The 25116-nt window shown below is 45.3% G+C and overlaps 1 protein-coding gene across 1 annotated transcript in view; it reads right to left on the bottom strand.

Annotated features, from left to right (window-relative positions):
• Positions 1–11761: 11761 nt before the first annotated feature.
• The window catches only part of LOC131278965 (FERM and PDZ domain-containing protein 2-like), a 59621-nt gene continuing 46266 nt past the window's right edge, over positions 11762–25116 (bottom strand). The window contains 2 exon segments of the mRNA XM_058299596.1: positions 11762–11843; positions 14117–14383. Of these exon segments, the coding sequence (XP_058155579.1) occupies positions 11762–11843; positions 14117–14383 (349 nt within the window).

The raw sequence follows: 25116 nt of genomic DNA on the forward strand, positions 1-25116 counted from the left end.
CCTTGGTGGGCCCTGAGGTCTCAACCCATCTCTCCCAGGAACTTGGAAATTCCTACTGGACCACCCAATACTCCCAGTGGCCACTGACCTCCAGGGCTCTTCGTGATTTTGTTTCTACCAGTGAAAAATGAAAAGTACTATGAAGTTTAGGACTCTGTCATAGATTTGCACCATTCCTTCGAGGCCTTTGCAAGCCCTTGTGCCTTGTCAGTTACTGGGAGTGCAAGGAGGTGGGCAGACCTAGATTTAGATCTCTGCTCTGCTGCCTAATCCTGGGTGGCCTTGGCAGATTCTTCCCCGGCTTCTGTCTCAGCCTCCCTTTCATAGGTTTGAGTGTCTAATTGAGACAGAGGATGCTGGCACCCCCCCCCTTGCAGCCAACGCTTCCCGCCCTCCCCAGGAGATTAACTTCCTACAGGTCTCTAGAGCTGCCCCTCCCGGCACTCACTGGGCTCCTTGCTCCTACCTACCACCGTGTTTCCCTCTGAGCAAAGAACCCTCTGCAGGAGCAGCTCGGTACTGTTGGGGATAAGACCAGATGCCTGGATATTCTCCAGGGGCCTTATTAATGGCCCTCCTGGGGAATTGACAGTGGGGTAATCAATCAAAGCAGCAAACAGCTGGGACACATCCTGTGTCATTAACAAAGGGGCGGAACAATTAGTCGTTTAAAAAGCAATCTCAAAGTGGTCTTGCTCTCTCCTCTGCTCTCCTGCCTTTGGAACCCTATTCTGGCCTTCTTCAGCCCTGCCTGGATCAATTCCACAGTCAAGAACCTAGACAAAATCAGGTTACAACCTCACATAAAAGACTATAAAAATAAATTGTGTGGAAGTCCAATGCCAATAAAAAAATTCCCAGTGGAGGCTGAAAAATATTTTATTGAAAGACCAAATGGACACATAATTACCTCGGTGTGAAGTCTGGGGCCACCTAGTCCCTGAGCCTTGGTGGGTACCCAATAAATATTAATGGCTCATTCCATTAATTGCCAGCTCACCCATTTGCAAAGCTTCAGCCAGTGCATTGCCCTGCACCCATCCCCCATAAGGAGAGAGAATCCTTAGGCTTTGAAGAGAGGGAGCATCTGGGTGGACAGGAAAACCTGGCACACACCCTTGAACATAAATGCCCTGCTTTATTAACTCTAAAATCATGATGTGGCAGAAAGTGGTGTGTAGAAATTGCCGGCTTCTAGAGAGCAGCTGGACTCGGAGCCTTTCAATCCTCCCATGTTACGGCAGCCTGTGCAGAGCCCATGCTTCATAGTGGGAAAACAGGCGTGGCTATTGTATTGCATCTTATTAGCTGGACCTCGTAGGGCCCCTGCAGGAGGCAACTGCTTTGTTTCTTTCCAATAACCATTCAAACTCAATGCACAGATTCATTTTTGCCTAGGCCCTTGTAAATAAAATCTTGGGCATGTCCAGTTACTTTAAGCACTCCAAACAGAAAACTCTGTGTTCTGATCTGATTTGCAGGCTCTTGCCTCCTCCAGGCCTGTTCTGCTTTGGGCAGAAAACAGTCTTGAGAAAGAGGCATCCTCAACCTCTCCCTTTACGCCCAGCTTCACAGCCAGCCGAATGGATCAGCTCAGACACCTCCTCCCCTGGAATCTGGCCTGAGGCCCTCTAGGCTTGGCGGATACTTTGCAGAAAGAGAATCCTGTGGTTTCCCCAGGAATTGCCCTGGGGAAGGGGAAATCTCCAAATGCAACTCTGTTGATTAATGAGGTCCTGACCTTGGCTAGCTGCACACAGCGCCCTCCCTCAGCCCTCGCCCTTCCTGGGTCCACTCCAGGGCTACCAATATGTTTATATATTTCACACCATGAATGAAGGTGCCAAACAGGTGGGTACCTGAAGGCCAGGATGCAGGCAGCGCTTTGTTAGCTAAGCCCTGAACCCTGATGAGTGGGGGAGGAAGGGTCACCTTTGTGTAATTCATCAGCCAAAAGGAGGGTGCCCTTTAGTCATTTTCCCAAAAGCCCCCTCTATGTGAGCAGATATCTCGGCTCACTCACTCTCTGTCCAGGCCCATATCGCCCCTCCATATTTCATGGCGGGTCCTGGCTGCCGCTCCCGTCCAGGTCCCCTTGGACATCCACATCATTGCCCTGGCATGGGTATTGACTCTTCCTCTTTGCCCTCCCACCAGGCAGGTTGTCAGAGCCATCACCTCTCACCTTTGACTTGCTCAGGCACGTGCCAGGCCCCCAGCTCTTGTGCCACCCCAACCCCCGAATTGCAGGACCCCTATGTAAAGCCTTACAAACTTCTTTTTTTTAATGTGGCCAAAGTTGAAGAAAAGCATATGAAGGGGCAGGAGTGAGCACAGCATGACTGTCCTGGGTATTCCAGGACCACCCATGTGGCTGCAGGAGGAAGAGTTCCTCCGGGAATGGTCAAGAGATGGCATTAGAATGGAAAAACTCGGGAAACGGACTTTGGCCCAGTGGTTAGGGCATCCGTCTACCATATGGGAGGTCCACGGTTCAAACCCCGGGCCTCCTTGACCCGTGTGGAGCTGGCCATGCGCAGCGCTGATGCGCGCAAGGAGTGCCGTGTCACGCAAGGGTGTCCCCCGCGTGGGCCCCATGCGCAAGGAGTGCGCCCGTGAGGAGAGCCACCCAGGGTGAAAAGAAAGAGCAGCCTGCCCAGGAATGGCGCCGCCCACACTTCCCGTGCCACTGACGACAACAGAAGCGGACAAAGAAACAAGACGCAGCAAATAGACACCAAGAACAGACAACCAGGGGATGGGGGGGAAATTAAATAAATAAATAAATCTTTTAAAAAAAAAAAAAGAATGGAAAAACTGGGTTGTAGCCAGATCCTGGAGTGTTTTGCATGCCAGTCTAAGAAATTTGAATGTTATGCCAGAGGATTAGGCAAAAAAGCAGAGCACATGGCTTTATGTGCATCCCAGTGTGCTTTGGGGGGCACTGTGGGGGCGGGCACAGTGAAAGAGGAGACTTCTTTGGTATGAGCTAAGCACGGGGAAGAAGCAATGTTTGGAGAGTCTTCCAATCAGTGAAAGAATTTCTCACCTTTTTCTCTAAGTGTCTTCAGTAGAATCTGGATAGCCACTCAGGCCTTTTGTTTGACCAGGTCTTTAAGGAAGCAGGGTGATTGAGTGGAAAGGTCCTGGACTTTATTTCAGAGTAACCACAGTTTTATTTGAGGGGACAATGAATAGTCCCCTCTTTACTGGTGATCTGAGACAAATAATTACCTTCTCTGAATCTCAGTTCGCTCCTCTACAAAAATGACACTAACAACGTTTAAGTCAGAATAAACCAGATTATGCTGCTGTAGAGCGAACAAACCCCCCATCTTAGTGACTCCTCGCAATGCAGGTTTTATTCTTGCTCTCCAGCGTGGGTCAGGGGGCAGCTCTGCTCCATGTTTCCTTTCTCCTTGCTTGTTATGATCCCTGGGCCAGATCACAGAGGGGTGGGGGTGGGTGGGATCTGCACATCTGCACATGCAATTAATGTGCCAGGATGGCATGGAAGTAGCACCCATGGCCTCTTCTCATCACTTTTTGGCCAGAATAAGTCCATGGCCCTGTGCTCAGAATGAAGAAACCAGAAATATTTGGAACACAGCATGAATGACTTCCCTGAATGTCAACTCCTCAAGGCTATGGTGAGGACGAGATCTGGTGAGACACACTAAGTGCCAGGAACCGACCTTGACCTCTATCAGGTTCTGACAGAAATGGAAGCTCCTCGAGGAAGAGCACCCCTACCCACAGCTGTAGTTAAGACTCCTAGCTTCTAACTGATAAGAACTTTAGGAAACCTTTTGTCTCCTTGGCCACAGAGGTAGACATAGGTCTTCCGTGTGAAAATACTTTCAAAATGATAAAAGGAAATTTGAAAATTCCAGCAAAGAAAATCCTTGGTGGGAAACAGAGATCCAAAAAGATCAGGACTGACAAATGTCTCTGAGTCATAGATACAGAGGGCCCTCAAGGACAGAATTTAGGGAAAGGCGGGTGAAAATCGCTGGTGACAGACAGAAGGCTTTTGGCTGCAAGTGTCAGGCAGTGCTCCTTAAACAGGAGTAGGAGAACTCCCAGAGCCACTGCAGGCAGGGTTCAGGTTGGTTGATTCAGCAGCTCAATTATGTCAACATGGACCCAGATTCTCTCCATCTTTCTGCTTGACCATCCAGTGTGTTGATTTCATTTGTCTTCATCTTCAGGCTGCTTCCTCTTGAGGTCATGGAAAGGCTTTCAGAAACTATCCAGTGGGAGAGATAAGTAATTGCTTTCTGGAAACTTTCTCTAGAGATGCATGGGGAACTTCCTAAAAGCCTCTACAAAGTATCTACACTGTGTATGCGTGTGTGTGTGTGTGTGTGTTGGCTTAAATTTCATCATTTGTTCTGTCCATAGTAAGAGAGATTACCCTTAAAGCAATTGGGTCTTATCCTGGAAGGAAAAATGAGAGATGGATGCTGAATGGACAATGACTAGTCTACTCTGTGTCCACTGATACTAAGCAGGCCTGGTTTTAAGAACTGCTTCAGAGATAGATGGTTTCCAGCACTGATCCTTAGCAGTTTCTTATTAAGGGGATAGTATTACGTAGGACTTGTCAGCAGATTAGGAGTATAAGGAAGAACCAGAGAGCAGACAACTGGGGGGGGGGGGGGGGGGAGAGGTAGGAAAGGGAGAGAAATAAATTAAAAAATAATAAAAAATTTAAAAAGAACCAACTAGGAGACACCAATCCTCTCACACTTCATTCCTTGTTTGCCCCTCAGCCGTGAAATATGTCCATGTGTACTCACCCTTAAAATCTTCTTCCAAGGCTTCTCCCTTTATGCTAGAGTTTCACAACACAGCCTTCTTTAGGGTTCTTTCCATAGGATCTCTTGTGGGTAAAGTTACACTATATCACTGCTCTGAGACCCTGCAGCTGCATCCCTTGCAATGGCATTCAGGATGAACCCACATTAGCTAAAGTAGCCAGCTAACCCTCTGGGGTAGCTCATTCCAGAAATATCTCAAATTCCAAATGTACAAAACTGATCATCAAATGGGATTTTCTAACACCTCCATTCTCTCTTATATGAAATGAACAATAGTCTCCAAAGTGATTTCACTAATTCTTGTCTCTCCCACACCAAGAATTCATTCACCTCCACAAACCAGACTAATCTTTTTTAAACAGGGTTTGATTATAATGAATTCCAACTCAAAACCCAGAATTCTTGGTTCACAGTCTGTTCCCAGCCCATCTCTCCTGGCTCCTCTCCCATATTCCAGTTCCCAGGCACCCGTATGCTGCATCTTTGCTTGCCTCCTCCACATGCTCAAATGCTAAGCCCTTTAATTTTTACAGCACTCTCTCAGAGGAATACCTTGATCTTGCAGACCCAACCCTTAGGCATGATTACATTTTCCTTCTGGGAAAAATTTCTGTTTTCTATATGCCATCTGTCTTATTGGCCAAGCTGCTATGAAAAATACCATACATTTGGTTGGAGGGGTATGTATTGTCTTGTAGTTTGGGAGGCTAGAAATCCAAAATCCAGGCTTTGGCAAGACCATGCTTTCTCCCCAAAGTCATCAGCGTTCTGGCGCTGGCTTGCACCAATCCTTGGAGTTCCTTAGCTTATTTCCTGCCTCCCCTTGCATAGGGCTTTCTCTCTCCTTATGTCTGCATTTCTGTGTGACCTTCTCTGACTGCTAGCTTCCAGTTTCTTCCTTTTAAATGGCCTCTAGTAATGTGGATTAAGACTCATCCTGGGAAAGTGGATGTGGCTCAACCGATAGAGCGTCTGCCTACCATAGAGGAAGTCCAGGGTTTAAACCCAGGGCCTCCCGGCCCGTGTGGTGAGTTGGCCCATGAGCAGTGCTGCCACGCACAAGGAGTGCTATGCCATGCAGGGGTGTCCCCTGTGCAGGAGAGCCCCATGTGCAAGGAGTGCGCCCTGCAAGGAGAGCCACCCCACACAAAAAAAGCACAGCCTGCCCAGGAGTGACACTACATACATGGAGAGCTGATGCAGCAAGATGATGCAACAAAGAGACACAGATTCCCAGTGCTGCTGAGAATGCAAGCAGACACAGAAGAATACACAGCAAGTGGACACAGAGCAGACAATGGGAGGTAGAGGGGGGAAAGGGGAGAAATAGATAAATAAATAAATAAATCTTAAAAAAAAGAAGACTCATCCTGATTCAGTTGGCTATACCCTCCAAGAATTCCCATTTACAAAGAGTTTCACAACCTACCACAACATCATTACAGCATTTATTCCATGCATTATAGTAATGTGCTTTTATTTTACCTCCTTCTCTGGAGTGTAAGCCCCTGGAGGGTAATCATCCAAGTTCATCACTATCTGCTTGGTCTTGCCCAGACCCTGCTATACAGTACATGCTCAATGAATGCGTGTCGAGTTGAAAATGGAACAGAAACATTTAAATATGTTCCAATATTTGTCCAATTTTCTTTGTCTCCAGGATTCTTTGACTCTGTAAAGACAAGTCCATTATTCTGCAGCAGACTTACCAGTAGCTAAAGGATGGCGTTGGCTTAGACTTCTGTAATCTATGACCAAAAATGTTTTAAATGCAGTGACACTGCTAACTCTGGAGACAGCCTTTGGGGGGAGCACATGCACCCCAGTTGGCCACTGAAGCTGGCCATGCTCACTCTTCAAAGGATCTGTCACTTTCTGTAAAAACCCACCTGCCAAAATGCAGAGCTGCCACGGCAAGGTTGCCTCTTACAGTATCACAACCAGGACTTGACCTTAATAATGAATCCATCCATCTTGTTCAGATTTCTCCTGTTTTAGTTGTAATTATTTGTATGTGTGTATTTAGCTCTAGACAATTCTATCATGTGATTGGGTACATGTATCAACCACCACAATGAAAACACAAAACATTTCCATCACCACAAGAATCCCTTGCATTGCCCTTTATAACCACACCCACTTCCCTCCCACCTTACTACTCCAACCCCCCACCCTACCCCATTCCACACTTAACCCCTGGCAACCACTAATCTGTTCAGCATTTCTATAACTTTGTCATTTCAAGAATATTAGATAGATGGAATCATACAGTATGTATAACATTTTGGGCTTGCCTTTTTAAATTAAGCAGTCTCTGGAGAGTCATTCAATTTGTTGCATGTATCAGTAGCCTTTTTTTTTTATTTTGAAGTACCACCTCATGATTTGGATGTGCCACAGATGGTTTAGCTATCCACCTGTTGAAGAGCTTCTGGGTTGTTTCCATTTGGGGGCTGTTATGAACAAAGTTGCTCTGAACATTCGTGTACAGGTTTTGTGTAAACATAAACTTTAATTTCTCTGGAATAAATTCCCAAGGTGCGATTGCTGGGTCTTATAGTAATTACATGTTCACTTTTATAAGAAAGTGCCAAACTGTTTTTCAAGGGACTGTACAATTTTACATTCCCACCAGTGGTGTATGAGTGATCCAGCTTTTCCACATACTCATGAGCATTTGATGTCCCTATTTTTTTCCCCATTTCAGCCATTCTGCTAGGTTTATCATATCTCATTGTGGTTTTAGTTTGCATTTCCTTAATGGCTAATGAAGTTGAACAACTTTATATGTGCTTATCTGTAATCTGTATATAATCTTTAGTCAACTATCTGTTTATGTTTTTTGACAATTTTCCAATTGGGTTGTTTGTTCTTTAACTGTTAAGGTTTGAAAGTTCTTTATGTAGTCTAGATAATAATCCTTTGTTGGATTTATGGTTTGCTAATATTGCCTATCTTTCTAACAGTGTCTTACACAGGGCACAAGAGAAATTAATAACCGATTCTTATTATGGATTGTACTTTTGGTATCAAGTCTAAGAACTGTTTGCTTAGCTCCAGATCCCAAAGTTGTTCTCTTATATTTTTTTCCTAAAAGTTTTAGAGTTTTACATTTACATTTAAGTCCATGATCCATTTTGAATTAAATTTTGTATAGGGTGTAAGGTGTAGGTCAATTTTCATTTTTTTTGCCTATGGATGTCCAATTGTTCCAACAGCATTTGTGGAGAAGGCTATTCTTCCTCCATTGATTATCTTTTTTTTAAAAGATTGATTGATTGATTAATTGATTGATTGATTCCTCCCCCCTCCCTCCATTGTCTGCTCTCTGTGTCCATTCACTGTGTGTTCTTCTGTGTCTGCTTATATTCTCATTAGGTGGCTCCAGGAACTGATCCTGGGACCTTCCAGAGTGGGAGAGAGGTGATCATTCTCTTGCACCTCCTCACCTCCCTGGTCGGCTGCATCTCTTATTGTCTCTTCTCTGTGTCTCTTTTTGTTGTGTCATCTTGCTGTGTCAGCTCTCTGCATGGGGCAGCACGTCACATGGGGCAGCTCGCCACACAGGCCAGCTTGCCTTCACCGGGAGGTCCTGGGTTTCAAACCCTGGCCCTTCCATATGGTAGACAGGAGCCCAATTGCTTGAGCCACACCTGCTTCCCCATTGATTAGCTTTTGCACTTGGTCAGTCGTCAGGGCATGAGTCTCTTTCTGGGTCCTCTGTTTTGTTCCACTGAGCTATAAGGCTGTCCCTCTGCAATACCACACTGTTTTGTTTACACAGTTATAGAATAAGTCTTAATATGGGATAGTGTGATTCCTCTCACTTTTTTCTACTTTTTCAAGGTTGTTTTAGCTAGTCTAGATTGTGTGCCTCCTTTCCACATAAATTTTAGAATAAATTTGCCTCTGTCTACAGTAAAACTTTGTTGGGATTTTGATAGGAAGTGCTTTAAACCTATAAATCAATTTGGGGAGGATTGACATCTTTACTGTGTTGAACTGGAAGTCCACTTTTGCTTCACAATTTAATGACAAACATTTGTACATTTGGGCCATCTTGGACAAATGATGTGCTGGTGCATAATAGGAGCTAAAGAAATGATTATGATGGAGAAGGAGGATGGTAGGGGCAGGCGGAGTCTTCAGGAGTCTGGAGCCTGCTTCCTAAATCTGGCCACACATGCAATCATCTGCTGAGCCCTACTGATTCAGAGTCTCCAGGGGTGAGGCCAGGGAATCTGCAATTTTAGCACCCTTGAATGTTGTTTTCCATGTCCAGTTGGATTTGTGAATGCCACACGCAGAGACTGAAAATGGGAGCTTTGTGCAGGCAATGAGCACAGTCCCTCTTTCTGACTCTTCTTCTGACTTTTGTCCTGAAACAAAGCAAAGTGGCAGATGCAATAGAGTCTGATTAAAACAAATACATTCATCCTGAGATATGACTCAAAAATGAGTATTGCCAGGTCTGGGGGTCCTATCCTACAAGCAGGAGGACTAGATTAATTAATTGTGAAACTGCACCCACCCATTTCTTTTCCAAAAGGAAATAAGCAGAGTTCAGCAGAGGGCAAGCAGTTCTAAAATTGTACATACTGTTATCTATTCACTTCATTGCCTACTTGATTAATTACCTAACCTTGAGGTCAATGAAACTGTGTAATGCTGAACCAAAGGAGCTGGCCATGGCCCTAAGAGCATTTGAAACAAGACTGTTCAGATCCTTGGAAAATTCTTTTTCATTAATGGCAGAACCAGCCAAATGACCTCAAAGGCTTTACCATCACAGAGAGAACATGAAAACTAGAAATAAAAACATGTAGAGAAGAATTACAAATTGGATTTTAGAGGAAAAGTGTTTTTGAAATCTCTGCCTTTGTTTGCTGTTGAAATCCTTGTATTTTTCAATATGAAATTTACTATAAAGCAAAAAAGGAATTTTTTTAATAAAGGATTTTTTAACAAAATAAAGAGCATTTTCATAATCCTGTCACTGAAACAGTAGCTGATTTCTATTCCATTTATGAATGTTCTTTCTATTCTTTGAACTTCTTTGTGTGCGTACATATTCTCCTATTATTGTAATCAGTTAGCATACAATTTTAAGTTATTACATCAAACTCTTTCTAAATGTGACTTTCTTATAGTTATTATTTGGTTGCATAATATTCTATCATGCTGAAACAGAAGTACCAGAATTGCCTTTAATATTACCATATTGTAAAGCATTTTATTCACTTCCAATTTGTTGTTTTATGGAGAGCACTTTAATGAATATCTTAAAATAAATGAATATTTTATTTTTCTTATTCTGGATATTTAGGATAAATTCTGAAAATTGGCATTATTGGCTTAATGGGCGTAAACATTTTTATGGCTTTTGATACCTTGGAGTACAGCAGCTTCATCATTATCTTACCAACATTGGATAATATTCTTTTTTATTTTGAGAGTATAGTGAACGTAACTTAGTACATTGACTTTTTACCAGAATATTTTCCATGGGTTTGCCTAGCATTTGTATTTTTCTTGTGTACATTATCTATTCAAATTCCTTGTTTGATAAGTTATAATAAATTCCAAGGTTCTCTAAATATAATCTCTATTTACCATCATATAAACATTTTCCCAATTATTCTAGTTTTACATGAATTTTATCATGGTTATTATGTAGAAGTTTGAATATTTTCAATATTGTCAAGTTTGTAGTTCTTCTTTGTTAATGCTTTTTGCCAGAAGCCAAAGGAAATTATCATTCCTCTATAGATCTGATAAAAATTAGATTCTGTTTTCTACCAATTTTCCCCTGGTGGAGTTTTTTATATTTAATCTACCTGTACTTAATTTTAGTAAAATAAGGGGACTACGAATGTCAATCATGTTTTCAGCTATCCCAGCTCTATTCATGAAATCACCGTCCCCCCACCACCCTGTGTGAGAATCTGACTCGGCTGTGTGTCTCCCCATTAGACAGACTCAGGTAAGTAAGTATTCCTTGGTGCTCCCCTCTCTCCCACTGGATCTATTTCTTTTGTGCATTTGCTAACACCACATGGCTTGAGTTTTCCTTTTTGGTGGCAGGTATATGGCCTGATAGCTGGCAATGCTGCATCTGCCACTTCACAATTCCTTTTTTATGAGATAGTCCCATCTGGTTTTTTTCCTTCATATTATCTTTAGGATCAGATTGTTGAATCTCAAGGGAAAATGAGTTTGTAACTCTTTGGGGCTGGATAGGAAGGGCGCAGCCTCTATTACTCCCATTGCTTTGCGCCAAACTCCTTAGCAGATTCCTTCTAAGAAACCAGGCCACTTTGAAAACCACAGAAACCCCTTTGGCCAGTGGGGAACCCAAAAGTACACAGGTTCACGTTGCCACTGTCCCTAGAGAGCAGTAACCAGTGCAGCAGCAAGGCCTCACCCTGCCAGAGTGATCTCGAGGGGTTCTCAAGCCCTTTCCCAAAGGAGCACACCCACCCCTAACACACACACACAGCGCTTTACTTGACATAACCCCAAAACCGAAGACAGGTCACACCTACTCCTCAAAATGAGCCTCAAAGGTGGCAGGCATGATCTTTCTGGCAGTTAGCTCTTTCTTTTTTTAATTAAAAAAAAATTAATTGCTTTTTAAAAAGATAAATAGATCACAAAAAATTTACATTAAAAATAGAAGAGGTTCCCATATACCACCCCCCCACCTTCTCCCACATCAACAACCTCTTTCATCATTGTGGCACATTCATTACATTTGGCAAATACATCTTGGAGCACTGCTGCACCGCATGGATTATAGTTTATATTGCAGTTTACACTCTCCCAAGAACATTCAGTGGGTTATGGCAGGGTATATAATGTCCAGCATCTGTCCCTGCAGTGTCATTCAGGACAACTCCAAGTCCCAAAAATGCCTCTTAACCACTGGCCCAGGTCATTCATCCCAGGCTGCCACAGGCTTCCTTCTTGGAGGCGGAGCCGGTGGATACATCCTCTGGCTCGGTGACATCGGAGGCTCGTCTGCACGATTGCAGTCAGAAGGGTGTCCATGCAGAAGCTCCGGGGTCTGCCTGGCGTGGCTGTCTCCCTCTCCATTTACCTAAAACAGTAAGCAGCTTTGGAAGGGTGGCCCTGCCAGCTGGCCAGCAGCCTTCCCTAAAATGACAGTGTCATGTCCTTCTTCACCCCACTGGATATGGGGCTTTGTAAAGTCTCACGAAAGAAATACACTGTGAAGAAGAAGTAGGACTGGTGCCATTTGGCAGAAAGGCGGTTTGGGTAAATGTGCACACCACACAAATCCACGAGATGACACATTTCAGGAGAAATATAAAAATGCACCCAAAGTAGAATCAAACAGATGTATTGTGAATCCACCTCTCCTTGACATATGAGCTTGGACAAATTAAACTTCCCCACCCAACTTATAAAAGAGGAATAATAACATTCAGAGTTGAAGAGAGGATTAAATTAAATCACTTACAGACACTTCCTATGAAGTCTACTCTCTTAATGTCCATAAGGACCAAACAAAATCATTTGTTTTATAGGTTTAAACCCCTGCTCCTCATTCCATAAGCAGAGGCCTCTCTATATCCTCCAAGACATCTCCTCACTTCCAGGGCAAAAGGGGAATATAAATAACAGAGCTCCCAAACCTTTCAGGAGTTGCTGGACCTCCTGGAGTATTTAAAGGGCTGTATTTTAAAAGCATGCAAGTTAACACTCTAGAAGTGCAGGGACTTCTTGACTTCCCTGAAGGCCACCCCGAGAGCACCCGTGTCACCCATCAGCAGGGCAGGTGACACCTGCTCCCTCTTCTGTGCAGGATAAATGGTAGTGACAGGACTGCCCCCCCCCATATCCCATGCACCATTCTCAGCTGAGGGCTACTCAGTCCACCCCAGGTTCTTACTCCCATACCAGAGACAAGTGCTTCTTCCCACCCACGCCACACCCCATGTTAAGGCACAGCACCAGCTGACCAGTTCCTTCATCGACAGGGAAACAAAACAAACTCCAACACAGTAATACCGTTCATCGTCTCGCTGAATTAACTTCCCCCTTTATTAACGATGGAATTAGCTAACATCCTCGAGAGCTTCTTCCGGGTCGGGCAGACCATGAGCCAAACATGCGCTGTGCATTGTCATCTAATCCTCTCAATACCAGCGTGAAGCCAGCTTCGTTCTCTCCCTTTCACAGTCAGTTGACTGAGTCTTAAAGGGTTTAGAAGTCATTGGTCCAAGGTCCCCAGTCTCCAGCAGGAGCCCCTCCAGCCACAAGCCCAGCTCCTATCTGCTCTGTTCTTTGCTGCCCCTTCAAATGCTCTGCCGACCTCCGTGGCATGTGTCATAAGTACTGGCCCTCGTGGCCCCTCGGCTGCTTACATGTGGGCCTCAAAGCCTCACCCACCTTCCGTCTTTTAGTTCTCCAGCCCTGTGCACCCCCAGCCTGGAAGGTAGCCTTGCTCATAGAAGCCACTCCCCATTGGCTCCACACGTCTGTGGATCCACAGTGCATTATTCCCCACGCTGGCAAGTGTCTGACTTCCCCATAAATGAGCAGGGCAGAGTCTTCAAAGCCTCCATGTTGGCCCCTCTATTAACTTGTTGCTTCCTATTTCAGGTAAGAGCCAGCTTTTATGTGCTATTTGAATTTCAATATCCATGGTCCTTATCAGCTTGCCTGCCACTGTCACCTGAGAATCCAGCTTAATCATCTGTGCCCACTGAACTTCCTTTTATACCAGAAGGAAGAAGTAGCTGGAGTATAATGAAATGGAAGGGAATGAAATGTGTTTCAATTATACCTGAATCTTCACACACCAAGGCTCTGGAAAGTTTCCATATGCTTCCTAAAGTGTGTTTCTGTTACAGTTTCTTGAACGTTCAGCATTTTTCAAAATGCTGGCCCTACGTACATTGTCAGCACTTTAAGAGAATGTTGGGTGGCTTATAGTGGCTTGTCAAGAATTTAATTTTCTCTGCTCCCAGTCTGACAGCATTTGCCGCACTTACTCCTCCCACATCTTTATCTACAGGAAGCTGACCCCAACCTGGCAGGCCCCTCTCAGCATCTGGCAACTCTTTCCATTAACAATTCGACTTGACTTTCTAGATTCTGGTCTCTACCCAGCCACTGTGGCTCAACAGGAAGGGCCCAAATTTGCATGATGTCCAGTCTCTCCTCTGAAATAGATCTAACTCAGGGGCAGGCAGGAGCAGACAAAACAAGCACCTGTGCATCCCATGCAGCCAAACAGGAGAGGGACCTGAGAGCATGACACCCACCTGAGGTCACCATCAGCCAGGTCCCCGGGCTCCTCCAGGTCTTCCCATTCACTCTCACTATCATGGAGATCTTCTGAGAGGACTCCCCAAGAGCAGACCTGCAGCAAGGGAATGGTCTCCGAATCTGCCTCCACACATTGGCTGCAGGGGAGCTGGCTCCGAGGTGTAGAGTTGACCCTGAGATGCTCTTCATCCACCATGACAGGAGAAGGGGGTTCATGTGGATGACACAGGTGATCTTCATCATCAACCCTATCCAAGGCAGGACTAGAAAACAGAAACCCATGCCTCTGCCAATGCTGATCAGAAATTCCTCTCACCACTTTTCCCTTATCTTAAGGATGCTCAACATGAGGCATCATGTGAGACCCAATCAGCCAGGATTCATACAGTTCCTGGCAGAGATTGCTCTGGGCACTCAGAAGTGAATAATTACTGTCCCGAGGAGCTTCCAATTTAATGGAAGGAGAGACCAATAAGCAAATGTTACAATTCAGATAGAAAGTGCTATGACAGAGGTGATATAGCACAGAGCATCATGGGAGCTTGAGGCAAACCTTACAGAGCCCAGGCGACCATAGAAGGCTTTCCAGGGGACATGCTATTGAAAGAAGAGAAATGACCCAGCTCTAGGACAGACCCTTCCCATGGTAATCTGAGTTGGTCAGATCCTGGGCAAGTATATTGGCTTCTTTGGGACCTTGATTTTCTCCTCTGAAAAATGAGAAGGTCAAGAGACAGATAGGATTGTTGGACATTCAAAATTAAATAATACAATGTGGCCCTTCCATGGCTCCTGGGACATAAGTTCTCAATAAATGTTGGGTGTTATTAGTAGTAGTATGATTACTGTTTCCACAGAAGAAATCGGGTAGAGAAAGGGCCAAAGAAGGAGGCTGGGAGCAATTCAAGTAGAAAACGTTCAAAGCCCTTTTTTCAAAGAGCAGGTCCTTTTCAGAGCACTGACCAAGTGCTATTTGGAGAGGCAGACAGTCCGAGCAGCCTTTGTCTCAGGGAGAAAACAAGAGGCAGGCCAACAGTGAAGCTCCATGTCTCTGGAGGCAACCAGCGGACAGCAGGGTGGAAGGATAAGTCTTCCCAGGGGCTGCCCTGAGATTACCACGCCGCTTTTAGATTAGAAAAAGCAGTCCATGCAGACAGCAGGGCCTTTTGCACAGCATATCAAACATGTAGAGAAGGCACTTAGAAAATATCTGTGGAGAGTCTGGTTAGAGAGGATGAGAAGGTGAATCTAAGAGAAGAGCACAGAGATTTAGCTTTTTACTCAAGACACTAATCATTGCTTATCTTTGTGATTAAAGTTGTGGTCAAGTTGGCCGGGTTGTAGTGGCTAGTGTTTGCTCAAACACTGGCCTAGTTGTTGGGGTGGAGGTATTTTGTAGTTGGAATTAGCATCTATAATCAGTAGACACGGAATAAAGGAAGTGAAGGAGATCACCATCAGCAATGTGGGTGGGCTCCTCCAATCAGCTGGAGGGCTTAAGACTGGACTTCGAGGCTTTTGCAACAACCAGAATGAACTCTGTCTGAAGAGGATACCCTCCACACCTCCCAGCCCTCCCTATAGGCTAGGACTAAAGACTTCAGCATACTCCAGGAATTGCCCATCTCTAAGCTGTTCTGTGGAATTTGGACTTGGCAGCCCTCACTCAGGTAAGCCAATTCTTTAAAACAGATCTCGACAGATGATTTAGGTAGGTGATTGAAAGTCACACAGACAGATAGAGATAGAATAGACAGATGGTAGATATGATAAATGATTAGATAGATAGGTATAGATAGGTAGGTGATAGAGATAGAAAGATAGAGATAGATAATAGATGAGATAGATGATAAATAGGTAAGTTGATGACAAAGACAATAGATAAAAGATAGATATGGATTTAGATATACACATGATATAAAGAAATAGATATAGATATAAACATAGACATGACATAGACATAGATGTAGATGTAGACATATAGATATATAGATACATAAATGTATAGATATATTCCTATATCCATTTATATTCATTTGGTTCTGTTTCTCTGGAGAACTCCTTCCCCACACCTGGATTAATGGGTGATCTTTGCTGTGTGCCACCCGCCCTCCCCTCCCCTCTCCCACAATGTCTCTCATTTTTAGAATCAGCTCTGGCTCCTCCCAAAAGCTAAAAACCCCAAATGCCCATGGAGCCATCAGAGCAGGGGCTGCCTGTCCCAAGTGGAGTTTCAACATGAAGGAGAAATCCTTCTACTTATGAGAGCTATAGGGTATGTGTAAATGTGTATTTCATGTACCTGTATGTACACTCAGGTGTATAAAAAGAAACTTTTTACAAGGTCTTAAGAGGAACCTTTGCTTTAAAAAAAAAAAAAAAGATTCAAAATCACTGAGCACTTTGAAGGATAATTGGATTAAATAAAAAACTTAGCCCAAATAATTTCCTTATCAACATAGGGAGGGAACAGCCACAGAAGTTTAGTCTCAGAAAGGGAAACCCAGCCTCTTGCTTGAGTCCATACCCAATCCCTTTGCGAGGTGTGCAGAGCCTGCTAAGGAGCCACCAACAGCAGCCACGTGCCCACGAGGCCCACACCCCAATTCTCCATGTGTGGTCTCTCACCACGATGCTCCCTCCATGCCTTCTATTAAACTCCTTGCACTCTGACTTTGATTGGGTCTCCAGCTATGCCCTTGCCTGGACAGTGACCCTGAGCTGAGTCTGCCTGGGAGGCAGGAGGTGGTCAGAGTGTCAGAGGAGGCTCGGTGGTCCTGAGAGTAGAGTCCAGCCCACCATCCCAGGCCAAGTCAGGGAGAATGACCGTGCTGGACCTTTCCTTCCTCACATGCTGCCTGCAGCCCTGGAGAGTGCTGGGAAAGGTGAGCAAGAAAAGGTGAGGAAGAAGAAGTATCCTTGTTGAGTCCCAAGTCTGAGCTTATTTCATGGAAAAGGCAAGACTTGGAGATTTGGGGAACTTGCTAAAGACATGGCATTTCTTTAGAGCAAGAATGTTTGGGCAGGTGGGCTGGCTACAAGCATGCCAGGCAAAGAGGCAGAGCCCTGCACCCAGGGCTCCAGGCAAGCTTGAGCACCCAGGTCTAACGCAGCCTCCCTTCTACAGCCTGAAGCCACTGGGGCTTCCTTTATGATGAGGACTCAGTGCTTTCTGCTTTCCCCCTATCTCCAGATACATTGATGACCTTGGCTGCTCCCAGCCCTAGTTACCTGTGATGGTTAAGTTCATGTGTCTACTTGGCCAAGTGATGGTGTCCAGTTATTGGGTTAAGCAAGCATTGGCCTGATTGTTACTATGAGGACATTTTGTAGACTTAAATCACCAGTCAGTTAATTGCATCTGTGGCTAATGACATCTACAATCAAATTAGAAGATTGCCTTCAACAATGAGAAAAGGGAAGTAGACTTGGCTCAATGGTTAGGGCATCCATCTACCATATGGGAGGTCTGCGGTTCAAACCCTGGGCCTCCTTGACCTGTGTGGAGCTGGCCCACGTGTAGTGCTGATGCGCCCAAGGAGTGCTGTGCCACGCAGGGGTGTCCCCCATGTAGGGAAGCCCCATGCACAAGGAGTGCACCCCATAAGAAGAGCTGCCAGCATGAAAGAAAGTGCAGCCTGCCCAGGAATGATGTCACACACACGGAGAGCTGATGCAGCAAGATGATGCAACAGAAAGAAACACAGATTCCCATGCTGCTGACAACAACAGAAGTGGACAAAGAAGATGCAGCAAATGGACACAGAGAACAGACAACTGAGGTGGGGGGTGGGAGAGAAATAAATAAATCTTTAAAAAAAAAAAAAGAACAATGAGAAAAGTCTCGCCCAATCAGTTGAAGGCTTTAAAAGAAGAAGTGATGATTTCAGCAGTCAGAAGGGAGGGTTTCCATCTCTATTTCAGCCAACCAGCAGCCCCTGGGGAATTTGTGGAATGCCTTCATTGCTTGTGGACCTGTGCATTCCCACAGTCATGTGAGACAATTTTTCTATAATCTCATAATATTTACAGTTATCTCCTGTCAGTTCTGTTTCCCTAGAGAGCCCTGACTAATATATTACCTCTCTACCAACTTTCTCCCACAGAAGAAGCCTTTTATAAACAGATGAAACCTAGAGGCAGACCTGGGAACCTCACATGGTCTCTCTACCCCAAATCCTACCACTCTCCGGTGGCTATTTTTGAGGAGAGGAATCCACTTCTCTGTGCAGTTTTAAGGTCAGTGCAATAGTTCTGAAGCCTCTGCTTATGATAGGGTATTTACTGAGAGAAGAGGACACTTGCTGACTTTCCTGAACAAGTATTCTTTAAAGAGTTGGGCCACCAAAATTATTTCCACATTTCAGGAGGACAAGCCAATTAGTAAATAGCATTTCCAGGTTGCCAGATTAAGATACTATAGTCACCCTGTTTACTTTCTGTTAAATTCAAAATGAAATTCAGTTTTGGTTTCTCTTCATGTAAGGTTCCACCACCTTGTCCAGTTCTCCAATGTCAGCCCCTACGAGGGTCAGGTCCCCATTAGCCAAGGTGAATGCACCCTGCAGCTGAGGGCCTCTGCTCCTGCCAGCATGAGTTCAGGGTTTGGCAGGTTGGGTTGGTGGTGTCCCTAAGACAGGCAGAGAGGTTCCTTGGACTGCTAGACTTGAAACTCAAAAGGAAAACCTGGGTAGGTTAGGGCAATAGGTAGGGGCAGAGTGAACGTTCTGGGACAGCATCATTGTGCAGAGAAAGCTCTGCTCTCCTCTGCTCTGAGCTCACCTCCGGCCTGGGTTCCTTCCTCACTGGTTGCCCTCAGCCTCACTCCAGGCCCTCCCACTTGTTTGGCAGCCCAGCTCCCCTGGCACCTCGCCCCTTGATTAGCTGCCTGACATATCACCTGGCATGGCCACTGCAGGTGAATTCAGCCTTGAACCTCCAATCTTGCTCTGGAAGGAACTAGCACCTTCTCCTGAGATATACTTCAGGTCAAGGATTCAGTTTGACATTGCGTTCTTAGATGGCCATAAAGTCTTAGAGTGGTTAGATCATGACTTTTATGAATGGTGCTTGCTGCACTTGTGTTTGCATGTATGTTATTTATAAGTCTAACTAGATTTGCTAGGCAAAAAAAAAAAAAGAGGACAAAAAATAAGCTTGGAGAGTCTGCAGTGGCCACCTTTCCCTGAGATGAGGGCAAGCCCTCCCATGGTCAGGAAGGTGGAGCCTGGAGTCAGCCTTGGTTCCCACAAGACCAGCCTTGAAAGCATTGCAGCTTCACTCAGCCCAGGCCAGAGACACGAGCCTTCAGATATCATCTGAAGTGACAGGCTCCCACAGCAAGCAGCCAAATGACATCACACATCCCAAGCGGTGTTCAAGGGTAACGCGACTACAGGTGATTTTCACCTATGTCCTAGCGTAAAAACTAACCTTGCCTAAGATACAACTCCAGCCAAGACCCATGCCTTCCTCAGTCAGGCACAGCAGCCCAACTTCCTGAGTAAAAATGCACTGCTGTATTCCAAGGTGCTTTCTGAAGATCTACTGCTGTAGGATAGATCTCCGGATACACAGCACAGTAAAAGAAGAGAAGAGGGAAGGAAAAATAAAACCTCATTTTCTCCTTGAGCACACGGGGTTTGCTGGGTGCTGGCTGGCCACCATCTGGCTGGAAGAAGTAGCCCCCTGGCAGATGGCACGTTCTGATTATTTTCTGGAGATTTCAATTGCTGAGACCTGGTCCTTCGGTGGAAACCTGGCAGGGTTGAGCTCCCGCTATGTCCCACACACTGAGCTAACACACCGTCGGGGTTAGTTCTTCTGATGCTCATGGCCCCGTGCAGTTGTCACTGTCCCCTTTTACCTTGAGAACCCCAAGCTCAAGAAAGCCACCTCTCCCAGCACACCCAAACATGGTAAAGCTGAACACAAGTCCATATGACTGGGAAGTCCATGCTCTTTTTGCTCTGAACTGCTGAAAGAGAGCTGGACTCAGGAATACCAGAAACAGAGGCCACTGGCCAGGGCCAGCCACCTCTGAACTGAGCTGCTGGCTCAGTCCCCCACTGGAATCCCAATTCTGGAGGTGGAGGAACCATTTCCAGGCTGAGTGTGAGCCCTGCTTGTCTTCCCGGAGGAGGCAATCACTACTTGTGCATTAAATACTAGCTGGGTCCCTCTCACTTGAGGAAAACCTGACCTGGTCTGTGTCCTTGGTTCCGAGAGGAGGAAAGCTTCCTAAGTGGGAGAGAGAAGATAGGGTAAAAATGAAGCCAGGCAATGTGAGGCAGCAGCACGCCATTGTCACCGGTGCCAGAGGGCCTGCAGCCTCTGAACCAGAGCCGCCCAGGCGACAAGCACCATGAGGGTCAGAGGCTCCGCCAACATCTTCTGGAAAAGTCCTGAGGACTCCGGTATAACTCTCAGCAACTGTCTCGCCCAGTAATGGCAGATTCTGGACATCTGGTATAACCTGGCAAAGCAAAGACACTACGACACTATGCCAAATTTAATTAGATTTGGAAAAATAAAAGAATATGACATCTCTTGTGAAAAAAAAAAGCAAATGACCAAAAGACAGCAGAAAAGAGGGCACTAGGACTTGTGAGCAGAAGAAATAGACTGGCAGATTTCACCTTAATTTTAAAAGGGACCTTCTGATCAACTACATGATGATAAAATGGGGTGCCTTGAGAGTCACCAAGTTCTGCCTCCTGGAGATTTTCAAGCAAAGGTTAGTCACCCTTTCTTCAAGGGTGTTACAGAGCAGTTTCCAGCGTGGGGTATGTGGTGAGATTAGACCATTTTTATTTTGAACAACCCTGAGATGCTGTGAATGCACATATGAAACTGGGACTATCTATACTAACAATTAATAAAAAATAATTTCATCATTAACAACTTTTAGTATTAAAAATAATACCACTAATGAATGACTCTATTTAACTACAGGCACACCAGGCAGGTGAAACACCAGGCCTGTAAATGAACCCAGAGCCCCTGTGTGATCCAGTTCTCAGGGCTACTGTTTATCACGCCAGCACCTGGCAGTAAAGCCTTTACAAATCCAGGAGTGGTCCCCCGCCTTTGGTGAAATACAGCTCCTTTTATACTTCCTACAAGATCAGGCAGAATGTTTTCCTTGGCTAAACCAATGGAGATGATTTCCTTTCTCTTTCTGTCAAGTCTATCATTGGTTGCCTGAAATGCGATTGTAAGGAACAATAAATAAGTTTGTGTTCATAAATTTTCAGACAATGAAAATGAAAATCCCTAATGAACATACCTGCCCACTCTGGTCTACCTTGGGACTTTTGGGCATGCACTGTGTTCTCTAAGAAATTGTATTTGCATGCTTACAGGGAGCGTATGGCTGGCTCCTGCTCACCCCAGGTGCCACCTGCCTAATTGTCTAGACCAGCTGCTTCAGACTTCATGTCACCCAACAGTTCCTATAAATCTGCCCTACCAGGTCATCTGGAATGACCAACAAATAAGAGCCATTTAATCTCAGTGGGCTTTATGTAATCTCAAACCACAAACTATTATTTCTTACTATTTGCCTGCTGTGTGCGTGAGCATCTAGCAAACTCCTAGAAGCAGTATCCGACCCTGCATCTGTCCGCTTCTAGCAGATTCCCAAGCAGCCGTCATCAAAATGAATCAAAAGTGTGTTCTCCATCAGAACGGGACAAGGAACTAGAAATATTTATGGGTGCATGGGCACAAAAATGCAGATGAAGTTAAAAATGGCTATCAAAAAAGAATGTTTCATAACTCGGTTTCTGTGGATTTTTTTTAAAGGAAGAGACGATTACAAAGTATTAAAGTCAGTAATAGAAATGAGTTGTCTACAAAGGAACTTCTTTCTTACCCTGATGCTGTCAGATGCACAATAAAGGATTGTGTGCTGCCAGAGACCCCATGGCCAGCCAGGGGCTGCCTCCAGCATGTACTGGGGGGACAGACGAGGGCTGGGTGGGGTTTGCTTCCTTGAAAGAACACAAGTGCTAGTGACAACAGCTCCACACCTCCTTTTCCCTTGTTTCCTCCTCTCCCTCCAAATGCCTAGAACAGGGGTGGGTGCAGTGGCCTCTGAGCATCGTGAGTAATTGCTGGGTTACCACGTCCACCCACGAAAGCCCTGCCTTTACCCACTGTCAGCAAACAGGGCGATGCTTACCTGTCAAGTCTCCTGACATCACACACGGAATGGCAGTTTTGCCTCACATCCTTTTCCAAGGAGGTGGCCACACCGATGCGTCCAGTTCTCGGTGAGGTCCACGTAAGTGAGGGAGGGAATCCTGATGCCAGGTCAAGGAAGGGGCCCGAGGCTTCTCTCTGTGGGTGCTGTGTCTCTCCGGTAGCCCTCTGGAAGGACTCCCGCCCAAGAGCCAGGACTTGCTCTGTGACTGGTGATGCACCGCCTGCCTGGCTGTCGTCCCCATCCCTGCTGGAGCACCGCTCCAAGGCAGGGCAGGTTTTCCTCAGGGACTCCTTGCCTACCCAGAGCCCAGGAGTCTGTTAGAGAAATGCAAAGCACCCTGAGCCACATTTGGAGATTGCTCCTTTAAGGAGCGAAAAGGTCTCGGTCCATGGGATTTTAGAGCAGAGCTGGCTCCCCAGGGCAGTCCACATCCGTGAGAATCCAGCTCCTGCACCTGCTGCCACTGGCACCTGAGCCCTGCACTGAGTCATCCCAAAGCCCCTTAGCCTGGGGACTCTTGGGAAACCCCCAATATTGTGGTGGTTTTTATGTGTTTAATGGAGAAAGTATCTGCACATTTTAGACCAAGACAAAAACAGAAGTGACCGTGACAATCCCACTTTTTAGTAAGAAATGTTTAGGGGATTTTTGGGTGTGTTTTTGTTTTTCTGGGTTTTTTTTTTTTTTAGTTTTTTGTCTTCCTCTGTCCTCACCCAGGAAGCCTCATTTTCCCATTTCCCTGGCTCATCCACCCTACCCTCAGCATGCTGCCCTCTCCTAGAGGGCCTCACTGCTCAAAGCACGAGCTGATCTGGCTCAACTGCTAACGTCCCTACCGGCCCTTTGAGGTTGGCTGTCGAGGCCTTGTTAGCCCTGCTCAACCTTCTGAGATAAAAACATACAAAGCTGTGTATTATCTTCTGAGTTAGAATCTGAGTCTACCAGATTCATTGTCTTTGATCTATTTTACAACTCTGTGTGAATAAATATTGTGGTTCTTTGAATTCTCTTTTCAAACCAGCGTCCTCCCTCAGTGAATGAGTTAAATAAAATCTTTAACATGTATTCATTTTTATATCTGCATTATGGCCATGATTTTCCCTTTTGTTGAACATTCTTTAATACCACCATCCCACAGCCTACATGGATTTTGCTAGAGCGCACAGACTTTCAGGCCAGTTCTCACCTGTAACAGAGGAATCTTTACTTCTGCCCCCCACCGAGTGGCCTTGTGACCTCTCTGACTGTGCACACCCTACTGTGAGAGGGGCACAGCCCCAAATATCCAAATCTGCATAAGTATTTGGCTACAAACCATAACCACTTACTACTCAGCTGGTATAATGCATTATAATGTATTATAATGATATAGTACATGATCAAGGAATGCCCAAAGCAGAAATGTGTCATGGATGAGATTAAAAAATATGTATATATAGCAGTTATCCTATTTTCTTCAGCATGACTTGGGGAGACCTCCAAACCTCACTTTGAAACCATTCTCTCCTACCAAGTCTTCTCCAATGCTCCCTCCACAGCCATCCTCCAACCTCTTCAAGACTCCAATCAAGAGAGCCTGCTGCCTTTTCATTATCACCATCTCCACCTGCAATGTCCCCACTTTCCCTCTTATCCATGCTTAGAGCCCATGACTCTGCCCAGTAACCACTCCTTTCAGAGGAAACCCCAAGCTCCCATCCTTTGTGCTTCTGTCCTCATTATATGTAATGTGCAGGCATTTTAATTCCAGTACCTGGTGAAACCACATGCATACACCATGTCTGCTTTGGAGCAACTGATCAGATTTACTTCAAATGTATGACTGCAGATCTCAATGGGCACTCAAGTGCCAGATCATCTTTCTCTACTTCCTTAATAAATTCAGTGTCTGTGGTAGTTTGAGACTGCATGTACCCCAGAAAAGCATGTTCCTAAAGCTAGTCCATTCTTGTGGGTGTGAACATATTGTGGATGGGACCTTCTGATTAGGTTGCTTCAGTAACATGTGATCCAGGGTGGGTCTTAGTCCTCTTACTAGAGCCTTTATTAATGGGATGAATAGGGAGACAGAAGCAGAAAGAGCCACAAAAGCAGGATGCTGAAGGCAAGGAAGCCCAGAGGAGAAGAGGCCAGCTGATACCGCCATGTGCACTGCCATGTGACAGAGGAGTCTAGGATCACTAGCAGCCATCTTTAGAGAGAGAATACCTGATGGTGCCTTGGTTTGAATGTTTTTCTCAGCCTCAAAACTGTAAGCTTGTAACCCATTGTTAAAAGCCAACCCATTTTGGTATATTGCAATTTGGCAACCTAGCAGACTAAAATCATCTTCCCTCTCCTCAAGTCTCCAATAACTCAAAAGTTGACTTGGCCTCTTTCTTCACAGTAAGAATGGACACAACCAGATGAAATCCTCCATCTTCCCAGAGCAAATTCTACCAGCCAACCTGCATCTTATCCCCATGTCCTCCTCTACCTCTCATCCACCCAATTTCTCTGCTCTACTTCATAGAAAAATTCTTCAAGTGAATGTCTGTACTTACTATTTCTGCATCTCCCCCCTTCTCTCCTGTACCCACCCCAACCAGACTTCAGATGATCACCCACTCAGCCAAAAGGAATCTCTTTAATCAGGGTTCTAATGACCTACATCTTTCTACAGCCAAAGGACAACTCTGTTCTCATTTCACTCTACCACACAGCAACATTTGACACAATTGACCCCTTGCTCCAACTTGAGGGCTTTCTTTACCCAACTTCTAAGCTCTGCTCTTGCCTTGCTTTTGT

The sequence above is a fragment of the Dasypus novemcinctus genome, chromosome 6 (genome assembly GCF_030445035.2).
Source record: "Dasypus novemcinctus isolate mDasNov1 chromosome 6, mDasNov1.1.hap2, whole genome shotgun sequence".
Lineage (NCBI taxonomy): Eukaryota > Metazoa > Chordata > Mammalia > Cingulata > Dasypodidae > Dasypus > Dasypus novemcinctus.